This window comes from Sinocyclocheilus anshuiensis, unplaced genomic scaffold (assembly GCF_001515605.1).
Source record: "Sinocyclocheilus anshuiensis isolate Anshui unplaced genomic scaffold, SAMN03320099.WGS_v1.1 scaffold447, whole genome shotgun sequence".
In the NCBI taxonomy this organism is placed as follows: domain Eukaryota; kingdom Metazoa; phylum Chordata; class Actinopteri; order Cypriniformes; family Cyprinidae; genus Sinocyclocheilus; species Sinocyclocheilus anshuiensis.
Window position 1 is genome coordinate 3,090,664 of NW_015552615.1, and position 13,028 is coordinate 3,103,691.

A 13,028-nucleotide genomic window follows, 5' to 3' on the forward strand; every position below is an offset into this window, starting at 1 on the left:
AGCATGGTAATTTGCATATGGAACTTGAATCAAAATTACTAAAAATTCTCAGGACACTAATATATTGCCTATGTACCAACATATAATATACACTCTCGTTTAGATCATCAGAAGACTAATTCATAGATACTAAACATGGTAGGATTACATATAGGTAAGATGACAGGAGCGAGTGGTTCCATCATAAGCCTGCATAAAACAGTATAAAATATCAAAGACAACATACACAATGACCTGAAGGATATGTGTGTTCATTCAAAGAAAGGTTTTCCTATGAATTAATTAGAGAAAAGTCCATTTCTACTGTGCATTGTGTCTCTTCCTATGGAAAAGGCAGTGATTCTCTCTACTGGCCATAAAACCAGTGATATCAGCATTAGTTGCCATGGGGACCAGGGGGGGCCTGGTGTCGTTCGCAGACATTCTGGCACCCAGTCTATTGGGTGAGGGGTCTGTGACGACTTGTTAATCTAATGAATAACTGATTTGTTAAATCAAGTGAAAAATTGTGTTTTTGATTGGTCCAGACGCTACACCGGATAATCGAAAATGGGCAGAGAGGCGGGAGCTGGTTGCTGAAACCACGCCCACCTATCTCGACGGTGGTGACAGCAGCGGCAATTCACATGTCACTCAAGTGGCCACGCCCTTAATTATGCATAAATTTAAGGCTTAATATAATTTAAACGGATGAGTTATAAAAAAAAATTCACCCCCCTCACAGTTGTCATGAAGGGCAAAATATAGAAAAAAAAAAACTTTTTGTACCAGGCTGTAAACATTTTTTTTTCTGCTGTAAAGTTGGGCATTTTAACATGAGGAGTCTATGTGGGACTGACTCCCTTTTGGAGCCAGCCTCTAGCGGCCAGTCGATGAATTGCAGTTTTAGTCACTTCCGTGTTGGTTTCACGAGAGAGACCTGAAGGTTGCCGCTTGTCTGAAACGTTTTAGTTGGACGTTCATTTAACTTTTTTTTTTTAATGTTACAACCTGTTTCAGAATGTCTAGAGAACATTCGAAAGCAACATTCTCATTATGTTTGAAAAATTATCAAATGGAATGTTCCCTTAAAGCTTGTATAACTGATGTCTGTTCTCTGCTCTGCTTGCAGCTGTTTACACCAAGCCATTTGTGTTTGCCTTGTTACTATAGCGACCTGTTGTTGTTTGCGGAGGTTAAGAGCTGATAACAGAAGCTAAAGCACCAGTTGCCAGAGTGTTTTTCGGGTTGTTCGTTGTATGAGCAAACCGCAGGTTTTAGAAATAGCATTGTGACTCATGCACAAACCACATGACCACGGGGTACAACGAGAGTAGAGTTTCTAGGATGATTGCCAGTGTAAAAGGTCTGCCTCATGAATCACTGATAAAGAACGTCAGGCCTAAATATTTGTGCGCTGCAGCATTTTTACAATCAGACTACTACTGAAATGGGCTGAGCTTCATCGCAAAGGAGGACAAATGCTTTAAAGAATTTAGGAAGGGATATATCTCTATATGCTCCTCCTTCTTTCTGTCTCTCAGTGAGTAAATCTCAAGAAGAAAACTTCATTTCAACCCCAAAAAACAATTTTTATTTTACATAAATTACCAAACTTTATTTTGCATAAATATACCATTAATACTAAATATTTTTTAAAGAAAGCTAAAAATGTATCTTTTTGCATTATGCATGTCTCTATGCATTCTGTTGTCTTTTATTATCACTTGGGTTCAATTACCATTTTTTGTTATCGTTAATTTTATCTTTTATTATCATTATAAGGAGGGTTTTAATCTTTAATTGTGTGCTATATTAATTATGGTATTTTGGTGCTTATTGTGATTATTTTTATTGTGAAGCACTTGGAGTTGCATACAGAAAATAAACTACGCAAATAAACTCTATTATTATTATTATTATTATTATTATTGTTACGGATTTGGAGATGAAAAGGACATAAAAAATGTAATTTCATGGAAAAACGTGCATTGCAACTGATCTCCTAATTCAAAGGCATGAACATATGTTGGTTGAATTAGTGTTTAGTTAAGAATGGATGTGTAATAATAGCATATGCAGCTTTTGTTCACAAGACGTGTGTGTGTGTGTGTGTGTGTGTGTGTGTGTGTGGTCACAGGCAGCTGTTGTGACATAAGGGAGGGTCATACGGATGGGTTGGGTGGGGTTTAAAGGCACAGTTAAGGAATTCATGGGATCACAGGCTTAATTTTACATATGGCATCTCAATGAACAAATGTCAACCAAAATGTTTGCTGAATTACCTTGTTTAGCCATTCAACCTTCTCCACATCTGGAAAATTGACCTAAAAAAATATAAAGAAAAAATAATTAACAGATTTCTAAGCGCAAAGACTGTAAATGCACATAAGCTTCAAAGTGTCATTACAACAGTCAACAACTTCAATAGAGGATGTGGTTATAAAGAAGAAAAAAACAGCACATACAACCACCTCAGTCTATCATGAACATTCTTCCTTTAATTTCATCATTGCTTTCTTAAATAACAATAACATATACTATTTGCAGTGCAGAATTAGATTTCTCCTGGATACAAAATATACCTATTAAAATGGAATGAACGAATGAATAAATGTTTTGTTTTATTTAAATGCATTTTGATTTATCTATATATTTAACACTTTTTTTTTCAATGAATAACATGCATAGCTTATTTCAACACGTGACAGCCATGAGACATGACCAAATATAGAATAAACTCTTTTATGGAAGCATCTACTGTGCACATGTGGAGGAGATGACAAAGCAACAGTGTAGGCCATGGGAATTTTGCCAAGTATGTAGCACCCAGTATGCAGTATACCACCAATACAGCGCCACCATCAGCTCGAATAATGTCCTCTAAATCTGCAGACCACTCCTACTATTTAGCAGCACGAATCGATTCGTTAGAACGGTTTGTTTCAATGAAGTGGTTAAAAAAAAAAGATTCACCGCGACCGATTCTTTTGAGTCACTACTCAAAAGAGAAGTCACGCAAAGCACTTGGTTTCATTTTTTAACAGCAAAAGAGGTTGTTCTGTTAAATACGACCGTTTTTCACTATGTTCTCGAGTAGGTTGCGTCAAATGGTAGAGTTGTTTATGTCATTCTCCTCAGTTTTACTTCTACGCTTATCCTTTGCAGCAAAGTGATTTCAAACGTCGTACGAATCTGAATAATTCAAATGAACCGATTCAAAAGAACGAATCGTTCGCGATTCGGACATCGCCACTCTTTTCAGTTGTTTGTAGCTATGCACATCTTTTACATTAACACGTTGTGTGTTTCACTTGTAGCGTGAATACATGTAGATTTATTCAGATGGTGTACATTAATAACAATGGAGTATTTTATTCAAGAATAACAAAAGACACACTTTTGTGCATTCTTACCCAAGAAGGCAGGTCTCTTCTACTTCTAAATGATTTGGAGGATATGTATTCTTGTTCGTCGTTGACTAACTCTATAGCGGACTTCAGTCTCGCCTCCTTCGCCTCACGAGAGTGTTTCCATCCTGCGTAAACCATCATCCCAAACACCACTAAACTAGTGCTCATCCGATAGTAACCAGCCAGGTAAACGGGCAACAAGGTAGTGAGACATTTGCCAAAAGTCCATAAGATTGCCTTGGCATCAAATAGTTTAGTTTTAGGGACGTCCATTTCTCCTGATGAAGTGTCCTGGGCTGGTTCACACTTCTTTTCCGAGTCCGAGTCATTTTTCGGCCCTGAATCAACGTGCGACATTGTGGTCTGTTGGTTTGTACGCAAATTTGTCCGAAGTCGAGATACGATTACAAAGCGATCGCGCGCAGCGATTTGCAACTCAAATTCAACATCTGCTGTGACTTAAAGTCGAGAGTTTTATTCGCGCATAGACTAACGTTACAGGGAACGACTGCAGATGAAGATGTGCCCGATCACTGCGGATCAATAAGTCAACGACCCCCTCGCCGCTTTTACCCTTCTGGCATGACGCTGTTTTTTCCTTCTTGCAGTATCTCTGTCTGAAAACCCTGAAGTGTGGCCCGCACCGTTATTTAGGCAGATCCACGCCCACAGAAAAACGACGCAGTTGTGTAAAAAGGGGCGAAAACTTTGTTGGAAGCTGCAGTAGGCAATTTCTTCCTTTAAAGCTTCTAGCTTTACATCTCATGAGTCAGTTCTGACTAGACAAACTCTGATTTAAAGTACGTGTAAAGCAGTTCTGACTAGTTCTAGTGACCAAATACAGAATAATGGAATGATAATAGCTAGTTTTATTCATGTTTGACTAGTCAAATCTAATGCAAGGAATCTGGAATGTTTCATTATGTATTCATTTGCATATAAGATATCTAATGAAATAATGATTGAAGTTATCTTTTACGGTTTATGTATCTGATTACATTTTGACTAGTTAGAATCATTTGCTTAAAAACAAATCCTGAAGAAATGCTAATTAATCATCCATCATAATAGTAAAACCTTTCCTAATGAATCAAACAAGTCAGTTGGGACTAGCCAAAACTAAAAATAAGATATCTTGAATGCATATTTGTCTAGTGATAGTTTACGTTTAAGATAACTATAATGCAATTTTGACTAGTCATAATTACAGGTGAACATAATCTAATGCAGGCTAGTTTAAATAAAAAAGAAAAAAATTACTTTCAATTTATCTAATGGGATCTTTTTGATTCTTTGTTCATCCAATTACAATTAGCTCCAAATTATGAAATAAATTCCACTTTTTGACAATAAATGGTATGCAACATATCCTAAATGCATTAGCTGTAGTCATGATCGCAAACCATTTTCTGATAGCTTAAACTATATTACAGATTTATTAAATTGTTATTACTCTTTGAAATGAAATTGTACTAGTCAAAACTGGTTAGTAATGATTTTAAAGGGGTCATATGATGCGATTTCTATTTTTCCTTTCTCTTTGGAGTGTTACAAGCTCTTGGTGCATAAAGAAGATCTGTAAAGTTGCAAAGACTAAAGTCTCAAATCCAAAGACATATTCTTTATAAAAGTTAAGAGTCAGCCACGCCTACCTAAAACGGCTCGTTCTAACACGCCCCCACATATCTACCTCACTATGTGGGAAGATTTGCATAACGCCGCCCAAATGTCACGCAAAGAAAGAAGGTGTAACTTTTATTCTCGCTGTAGTATTGTTGCCGCCACCGCCATGTCGTGAAGGCGCTGTGTGTTTCGTTGTGAAAGCAAAACTACTTTGTTTGGCCTTCCAAAAGAGGACGATATCTGCTTCGTCATGCCTAGAGCTGATCCGTGCTGGTTGCTGAGGAAATACTACAACTTCGCTGTGGATCGCCGGATCGGTTTTCACCGTAGACGAAGCGGAGTCCAGCCCGGGGTCGTCACATGTGGTTGCCTTGCCGCAAGCCCTCCGGACGCTCCTTCGTCGAATCCGCCGCCTCTGCTCACTCTAGCCCTCCGGCCGTTCCTCACTTATGTCCCCACTGGATGCAACGAATGCCTCGTTTATAATGGGTTTTCATGTTTTTGAATCATCGCTCCGGCCTGACAGGGCATCATCACAATGTGGTAAGGGGCGTAACATTTCCATCACCCGCTTGAGGTATTCGGCCAATCACAACGCACTGGATAGCTGGCCAATCAGAGCACACCTCGCTTTTTCAGAACGATGAGCTTTGTAAAAATCGACGCGTTTCAGAAAGGCGGGGCATAGAGGAGAAACAATAATGTACAGTATGTGGAAAATAATGTTTTTTGAACCTTAAACCGCATAAACACATTTCATTACACAAAATAATGTTATTTTTAGCAACATCATATGATCCCTTTAAAGACAGTAAAAGAAGCCTGAAAATATAGACGCTCTGATACCAGCCGTCGAAATCTGTATTCATTCACATTAGATTTCATATATGGCTTCCAATATAGACACTATCCAGTTTGTCTGTTCCAGAGCATCCAGATGTGCTTGTGTCCTGCAGGCCTAATGCTGGTGGATTATCAGATTCAAGAAAGAAAGGAGCTTGAGAACTGGTCAAATTAAATGCACTTTTCATGCTGGTACTTTTTGCATGATAACCCTAATAGTTAATCACTCTACCTTTAATCAGAAAGACCCCAAAGTTTCCCAAACCTTATATATTAGCTTAAAAACATCACAAGCAAATACTAAAAGATGACAGTTCACTTATGAGAACGGATTATGAGCAATAAAGTGATTTCCAGAGGTTTCCAGATACAAAACATTATAAAATGCTGTGAATTTCCTATCTTAACTTTGACATAAAACTGTCTACTCTGTTTTAATTGAGCATGAGGAAAATATTTTTAAACACGTGAAACGGTGATTTCTACTATAATATTTACAAATCTAGTTACTCCCATATCTGTCTGTGGTGATCTGATCATAAGTGAACAGGCCTGAGAGTGCAAACAACGGATGTTATGCTCAACAGAACATGAGAAAGTGATCAAACTCATAAAAGAAGTTTGGTTTGATAAGAAATATAATTTTTCATCAACAAGATACTCACTAAAGATGAACGAAACATGCCCCATATTTAGACAGAAAAATGCAGTTATTTAGTTTCCAAAATGCCCACATTTTGTTGTGTGAAAAACAATACAAGAATTAATAATGGTGCTTAATGGGTCAGATTCATTACTTTTGTGCAAAAGACCAATAATCAGTTCACACGAAAGCAATTCACAAAACAAACTAATAAAAAAGGAGTCAAACTAAAACTGACAGCTAACAAGTCAATTCACAATCCTGTAGTGATTAGCTGAATAGTTACATCTTTCAAAATGAGTTAATAAATGTCCACAATCTCAAAGGAATCTTTCTTTCGGCTCTCTTAAAGGCAATCATCCGCTAAAGCGTGGCAAAAAAACTGAAATATGTTTCATATATTCAAAAGAGAAGATCTGTATTTTGTCTATACAGAAATCTGTAAGTTCTTTCAGTCAAAACAGACCCTTCACCTGAGAAACTTACCGTGTTATTGGTAAGTTAAACAAAAGGGTGTTAGGAGAATTGCTGAAAACATCTGTTCATACTAATGAGGCAAGGTTGTGATCCTCATACTCTGACTGGCGATGGGATACGACACCATCGGTGTGGTCGCATGGCTCATCGTGATGCCCGGCAGCGGTTGTGCCATCGACACAGCGACCGGTGCTACCGAAACCGCAACAGGGGCCATAGAAACAGGTGGAGCCATTCCCTGGGCGATAGTCTGAGCGAGGGCGGCAGAGATGGAGTCGGGGTTCAGATGCGGAGGGGGTGCGGTAGGGGGCGCTGCATTGGCTGGAGGGGCGGGCGGTGCTCCAGCCGGGGCCACCAGATCCTGCTGTGTGACGGGACGGGGCTGCAGACCAGCGCTGCTCAGAGTAGTGTGTGTCTGAGCGATGCCATGGTTGTAGGAGCTGACAGAACCAACAGGGGGCACCAGACTCTGCTCAGACGGAGCGGGGGTGGAGGACAGCGTCATCACTTTAGCCTGGCTTCGGAACTGAGCGTTCTGCTCCAGGAGGACCTCGTTGGTGGCTATGAGATTGGACACCTGGAGAAAAAGAGGAAGATGTGAGTTTTGAGAATTTAACTTGAAACTTCACACTAAAGACATGTGGGATGCTACACCTAAAAAATGAATGATTCTGTCACTGATCTTAAGTTAAAGTACAATTTGGAGATGATTTGCATGTTTTGTTTGCAGGATTTATAATGCAAAGGATGGGTCTCAATTGCATAAGAGGTCAGCAAAGACATTCAAAATCTGTATTATTTTCTGTCATCTGTGGACATTTAAAAGATGATCTATTGCAGAATGTCCAGAGTTTAAAAAGTAAAGTTAAAGATGGGACTGTCAATCTCCAAAAATGACAAAAACGTAGGGATGCGGTATTATACATCATGCATCTGTACCTGCTATCACTCATCAAAAAAGATTAAAGCTAAATCCTTAGCTAACGTAAATGTAATCTTTTGTAATCAAAACTGAGTATTAATTTTTTACACTGAAAATTATAATGTGATGATGAACCCTTAATTCACCCGTAACATTTAAAACTACTTATATTTGTTTTATTTTTAGGTTATTTAGGCAAAATAATACAGAATTTTAATATTGGTGCCTCCCCACAAAAACACTGTTTTTATTGTGAACTAAAACTAAAACAAACTATTAAAATGAATTTATTTAGAAATTTTGAAATGAACTAAATAAAAATAAATGATAGCTGAAGTACCAAAATGACTAAAACAAACTAAAATGAAAACTGAAAATGTAAAATTAAAAGCTCTTTCAAAATATAAATACTATAATAATATATAAATAACACTAAAATAATATTGCAAAAAAGCACAATAAAAATGAAGAGTTCTTTTGCTAAAAATCTCCTCTGCTATAAAAAATCAGGCACAACGCATCTTAAAGCACCATATTTGACCAGAATGAGATTGGAAAGGTAAGGCAGTTTTTTAAGCGCCTTTTTTAGGACTATATCATTTTTGCAGGCCCAAACTCAACAGAGACAGAGATGTATCTTCCTTTGTATTCCACTGAAGAAAGGAAGGTTTGCAACAACATGAGAGTGAATGAATGAGTACATTTAACATCTGTTCACCTGTTTCTTAAGCTCCTCCACTCTTTTCCTCAGCAGGGCGTTCTCCTCTTCCAGTAAGCGGTACTCTAACGGTCGAGTCAACAGGGTGGTTTGAACCCCCAGGTCATAATGTCCACCACCGGTTCCATCAGTCAACCGCAGCCCCTCCAAACGCCGTCTCTTCAGCTGCAGGGTCGTGTGGTCAACAGGCGCCTCCACCGGCCCCACTTCAAACATACCATTCTCAAACAGAGGGTCATAGACAGAGCAAGGGCCCCTGTCATAGCGCCGATGACCCACCGTTCCCATCGACATGCAGCCACTCAATGAGCCCCCACCTCCACCAGACATGACCTGCTCTCTGCAGCCGCCTATGTTGGGACATCCCATTCCCATGTAGTTACCAACACCGCCGCCAACGAGGCCAGACATCCCGCCGCAGGCAACGCCAACACCTCCTGCTCCACCGCTGCCGGCATTCACCATCCCACTGACGCCACCAGTGACGCCCATCATACACCCGACTCCACCCCGGGACGGGGCTTCATACTCATAATCCTTTCTGACGTGCCGGAACTTGCACTTATTGCCCCGTTGGCACTCTCCTTTCAGGTAGTCCCTGCAAATAGGCACCTCTCCGTGGCTCAACGGGAGGTCGGTCGGAGACAATCCCAACCCGGCCGCCACCTTCCCCCTGAGCCGAAGCGGAAGCTCTCCGGTTTTCTTATAATAGTCCTCGTCTTCCTTCGAGCCATGCACGAATCTGCATTTGGTGCGCACGCACTCTTTGTTCTGATGGTCGTGGCAGAAGATGAACTCGTTCTTCTGCACGCCCAAATCGGGAACCTCGTTGAAGTCCGGATGCCGGAAGCGGCAGCGTTTGCCGCGCTTGCACACGTTACGCAAAAAATCCCGGCAAACGCCATCCAGTCCCAAACCGGAGCCAAATGCACCGTTTCCTAACACCCCGCCGCGTCCCATGGCCCCGGGACCTCCGTTACCCCCCGCGCAGCCCACTGAGCCGCCAACCCCTGTCGCTCTACCCTCTCCACCCGTCCCAGACCCTCCCTCGTCCCCGAGCCCAGTGCCCACCCCCGTCCCGCTGCCACCTGCCAGGTAGGCGCTATCCCGGTCAGGCATGGCGCTCAGCCCAGCGGGAATAGAATGCTGCGCTCATGTGGGAGACAGAGATGGAGGTCGTATGAGTGTTCAGAGGTATAGTGCAAGAAGGAGAAGAGCTCAGACTGTAGACGGATGCAGATCACAGATCCACCCGGGCACCTGTGAATATGATAACAACAAATACAAATATATATTATACCAGAAGTATCATTATATAACTGCATAGGTAATTTAAAACCATGAATAATAAACTATTTCTATATCTATTATTATTATTATTATTATTACTTGTTTCCATTAAATATAAAGCTGGCAGCAAAACTGTTTTCAACATTAATAAGAAGAAATGTTTCTTGAGCAGCAAATCAGTATATTGGAATGATTTCTAAAGGATCATGTGACACTGAAGACTGGAGTAATGATGCTGAAAATTCAGCTTTGCATCACAGGAATACATTTCTATTTATAATATATTTAAATAGACAGGCAGATAATTAAATAAATATTTTTAATAAAATATATAAACAATTTTTGTGTTGTATTCTGAATTTAAAAAGATTTTATTTTAATTTTACATTTAATATATTTTTAGCTTTTCCATCAACTGGCGAAACCCTAAACCATAAAAAAGCAGTTTTATGTCTATTCAACTTTTCTGCATTTAATTCAGCCCGAGATGCATCACATAAGAACACAATTTCCGTTGTGTAGTATCATTTAGGCATGCCATACATATTTATCTTTTGAAACACATTTTAAAATGAAAGCTTGAAAATTGCCCATCACGACTATATGTCATTCAATGCCAAAAATAAAACTTGCTAATATTTCCATTTCTTCAAAGCATTTATAATTCTTACTGGAAATGCAAATCTTGATTCATCATTTAACAAAAAGCAGTTTGTTAAAGCAATTTAACTAAAAATACAATGATATTGTTATGGTTGTATGTGGAAACACCATGTTTTGCGTAGTAACAGTATTCTCTGAAATACCATGAAGTAATATTTAAGTAACACATGGTATATGAGTACATAATAATACATAAAAAAGTACTGAAATAGCAACATGGTAAAATGATAGCATTACATGGCAATAACATGGGACTTAAATGTATGCACATTGGAAGTGACATGGAACTCAATTTAAAATATCGTAAACAACGTAAAACACTCATTTTTGTAAATAAAATGCATTATCAATGCAAATGCTATCTTTAGCCCCGCATATAATGTCTTAGAAGATTATATAGTTATATGCAATAATTGTAATCATTTCTGTTCTAATACAGCAAAGTGCTGTCATGTCAAATCTGTGGGGCGCCAGATACTTTCCCAACACATTACAGCATGTGTTACCTACTGAGTGTTAACAGAAGGTTCGTTTGTACATTATCTAGCCTAAATATACAATAATCAAATAAATAAACAAAACATGCTGTCCACTATCAGGCTCTCTGGCACAAAGGCCCGGATAAGGCGTATGTACAGAACGCTAAGACAACAACCTAAACCATCACTACTAGTAAACAACTCACCCAGTGTACGCAAGCAGTCGTATCGGCGAGATTAATAAAACCGTAGTCGTACGATATTACTAATCATACGCATTACGTACAAATTGGCCGTGAGAAAGCTTACATTAGAAAACAAGTTGGTCCATCAACAACTTCCGCTTTTCTTGTTCGAAGCACTTCCTGTGCGGTAGTACACTGGGAAAATGCACGTCAAAATAACAGACCTCTAATCAAGAAAAATAATGTGGCAATGTCATGGTATTCATATGGTAGACCCATGGTATTACAAATTTGAAAGTAAAAAAATATTGTATTTTTTGTATACACCATTAGTCCACTAATAAATTACATGTAGGTAAACACCAAATGTGAGCATGTGGATTTTTCTCTAAAAAGGTCAAAAGGACAAACAAAATTTGAAACTAAATCACAGATTTTTTATGGTTTTTTTTAAAGGTGAACGTCGACACGAAAACAAATTTTCATATTTTTCTTGAAACTGAGTTAAAAAAAAAAAAAATGCGTTGCTTGCACCTTGGAAAATATTCTAGAAATGACTACGGCAACATTATTGCTATATTGGGGTTAAATTCAGTTTGGATTTAAGTTTTTAATTTATAATGTTAATTACATGAACGATAGTTAAACATCCAACCTTGACAACGATGTGGGTCTCTTTAACTCAAAGTGTATATTTTCATGTTAAAACACAACATGTGAGAGACATGTTGACAAGATATGTCAGGTTTCAACATTTATTTTCATGTACAAGTACCAATAAGTTACTACAGCATGATGGTTGTCGATAGTTTATTTGTATATTAATAAGAACATCAGACATCAATGTTCATATCTGATCATCTTATAAAGATTCAGTTGTAGAGGAGGAATGCAGGGGGACCATAACCTGTAAAGAAAGAAGAAAGTGTAAGTCAAAGTGACACCACAGGTAAACAGTAAAAAGTTTAACTAACATACATCACCATCTGATTAATCACTGTACATCAAGATAACGGTTTTGTATTACACATTTTCTGAAATGTTATGTTTAAACAAGCAAATAATGCACTATCAAAGCTCTAATTTGCATACATTTCCAGAACAGAAATATGAATTTTGGATAAAGCCAGGTTCAAATGAAGCATGAAATTTGAACCTGGCTTTATCAAAAATTCAGATAAAATGTTATAAATCTGGTGAATAATCTATGAACAAACCTGACTGCAAAAACCTTCACAATATACATGGGACTAAAACTATAAAGTTTGATGTAATAAGTGCTGCTGAAGTGAAGACACTGAGAAAATGGTCTTTGCAGATGAAATTGAAATCTACAAATGCAAACACATCATGTGTAATAAATAAAGAAATAAACTTGTGTAGTTTGAATGTTTTCTATACACTAGTCAGAAAGAATATGTTATGGAAGCCAAACAGCCCAAAATTGACCAATGCATGAAAGACAATTATGGTATTAACAGCATTTTTTTTAAATTATTTTAAGGGACAAAACTCTAGTATTTTTGGATGGATGTTCCATAAACACATCTAGGGCTGCACGATAAATCGAAATGGAATCGAGATCGCAATTCGACAGAAGCTGCGATTGTCATGCGTATCTTTCAGTGAAGCACGGTTCTGTGATCAGCAGTAAATCTCAATCCAAAGACCAGAGGGCGCTCTCGCGCTGAAACTCCAAATACACCTCGCAAAAGAAACCCAGAAAATGCCTATCGCTGCACCTGAATAAACAGAAGATTCAGGTGCAGCGATAGGCATTTTCTGGGTTTCTT

At 38.6% G+C, this 13,028-nt stretch overlaps 3 protein-coding genes across 4 annotated transcripts in view; all 3 read right to left on the reverse strand.

Moving 5' to 3' along the window:
• Positions 1–4,076, reverse strand: part of esyt1b (extended synaptotagmin-like protein 1b) — a 32,406-nt gene extending 28,330 nt beyond the window's left edge. For both annotated transcript variants that reach the window (XM_016457258.1, XM_016457257.1), the window contains exons 1-2: positions 3,396–4,076; positions 2,265–2,306 (exon numbers count right to left, since the gene is read on the reverse strand). In XM_016457258.1, the coding sequence (XP_016312744.1) occupies positions 2,265–2,306; positions 3,396–3,749 (396 nt within the window). In that variant the 5' untranslated portion in view covers positions 3,750–4,076. The remainder of the gene's footprint in view (positions 1–2,264; positions 2,307–3,395) is intronic.
• A 2,558-nt stretch (positions 4,077–6,634) lies between these two features.
• On the reverse strand, positions 6,635–11,412 carry LOC107666163 (zinc finger CCCH domain-containing protein 10-like). The gene is made up of 3 exons (XM_016457338.1): positions 11,257–11,412; positions 8,619–9,878; positions 6,635–7,555 (listed from the first exon to the last, which is right to left on the reverse strand). Exons 2-3 carry the CDS (start codon positions 9,735–9,737, stop codon positions 7,049–7,051), a joined length of 1,626 nt encoding a protein of 541 aa, XP_016312824.1. The 5' UTR covers positions 9,738–9,878; positions 11,257–11,412; the 3' UTR covers positions 6,635–7,048.
• Positions 11,413–12,001: 589 nt separating this feature from the next.
• The window catches only part of LOC107666035 (cytochrome c oxidase subunit 6C-1-like), a 2,793-nt gene continuing 1,766 nt past the window's right edge, over positions 12,002–13,028 (reverse strand). Inside the window, exon 5 of the mRNA XM_016457127.1 lies at positions 12,002–12,142. The gene's annotated coding sequence lies outside the window, so the exon portion shown is untranslated. The remainder of the gene's footprint in view (positions 12,143–13,028) is intronic.

Excerpts from the sequence above, each read along its gene's own strand:
- LOC107666163 (XM_016457338.1), bottom strand. The coding sequence starts at position 9,737 with ATGCCTGACCGGGATAGCGCCTACCTGGCAGGTGGCAGCGGGACGGGG. Across the intron at positions 7,556-8,618 it reads TGGAGGAGCTTAAGAAACAG|GTGTCCAATCTCATAGCCAC; the intron begins GTGAACAGATGT and ends CTTTTTCTCCAG.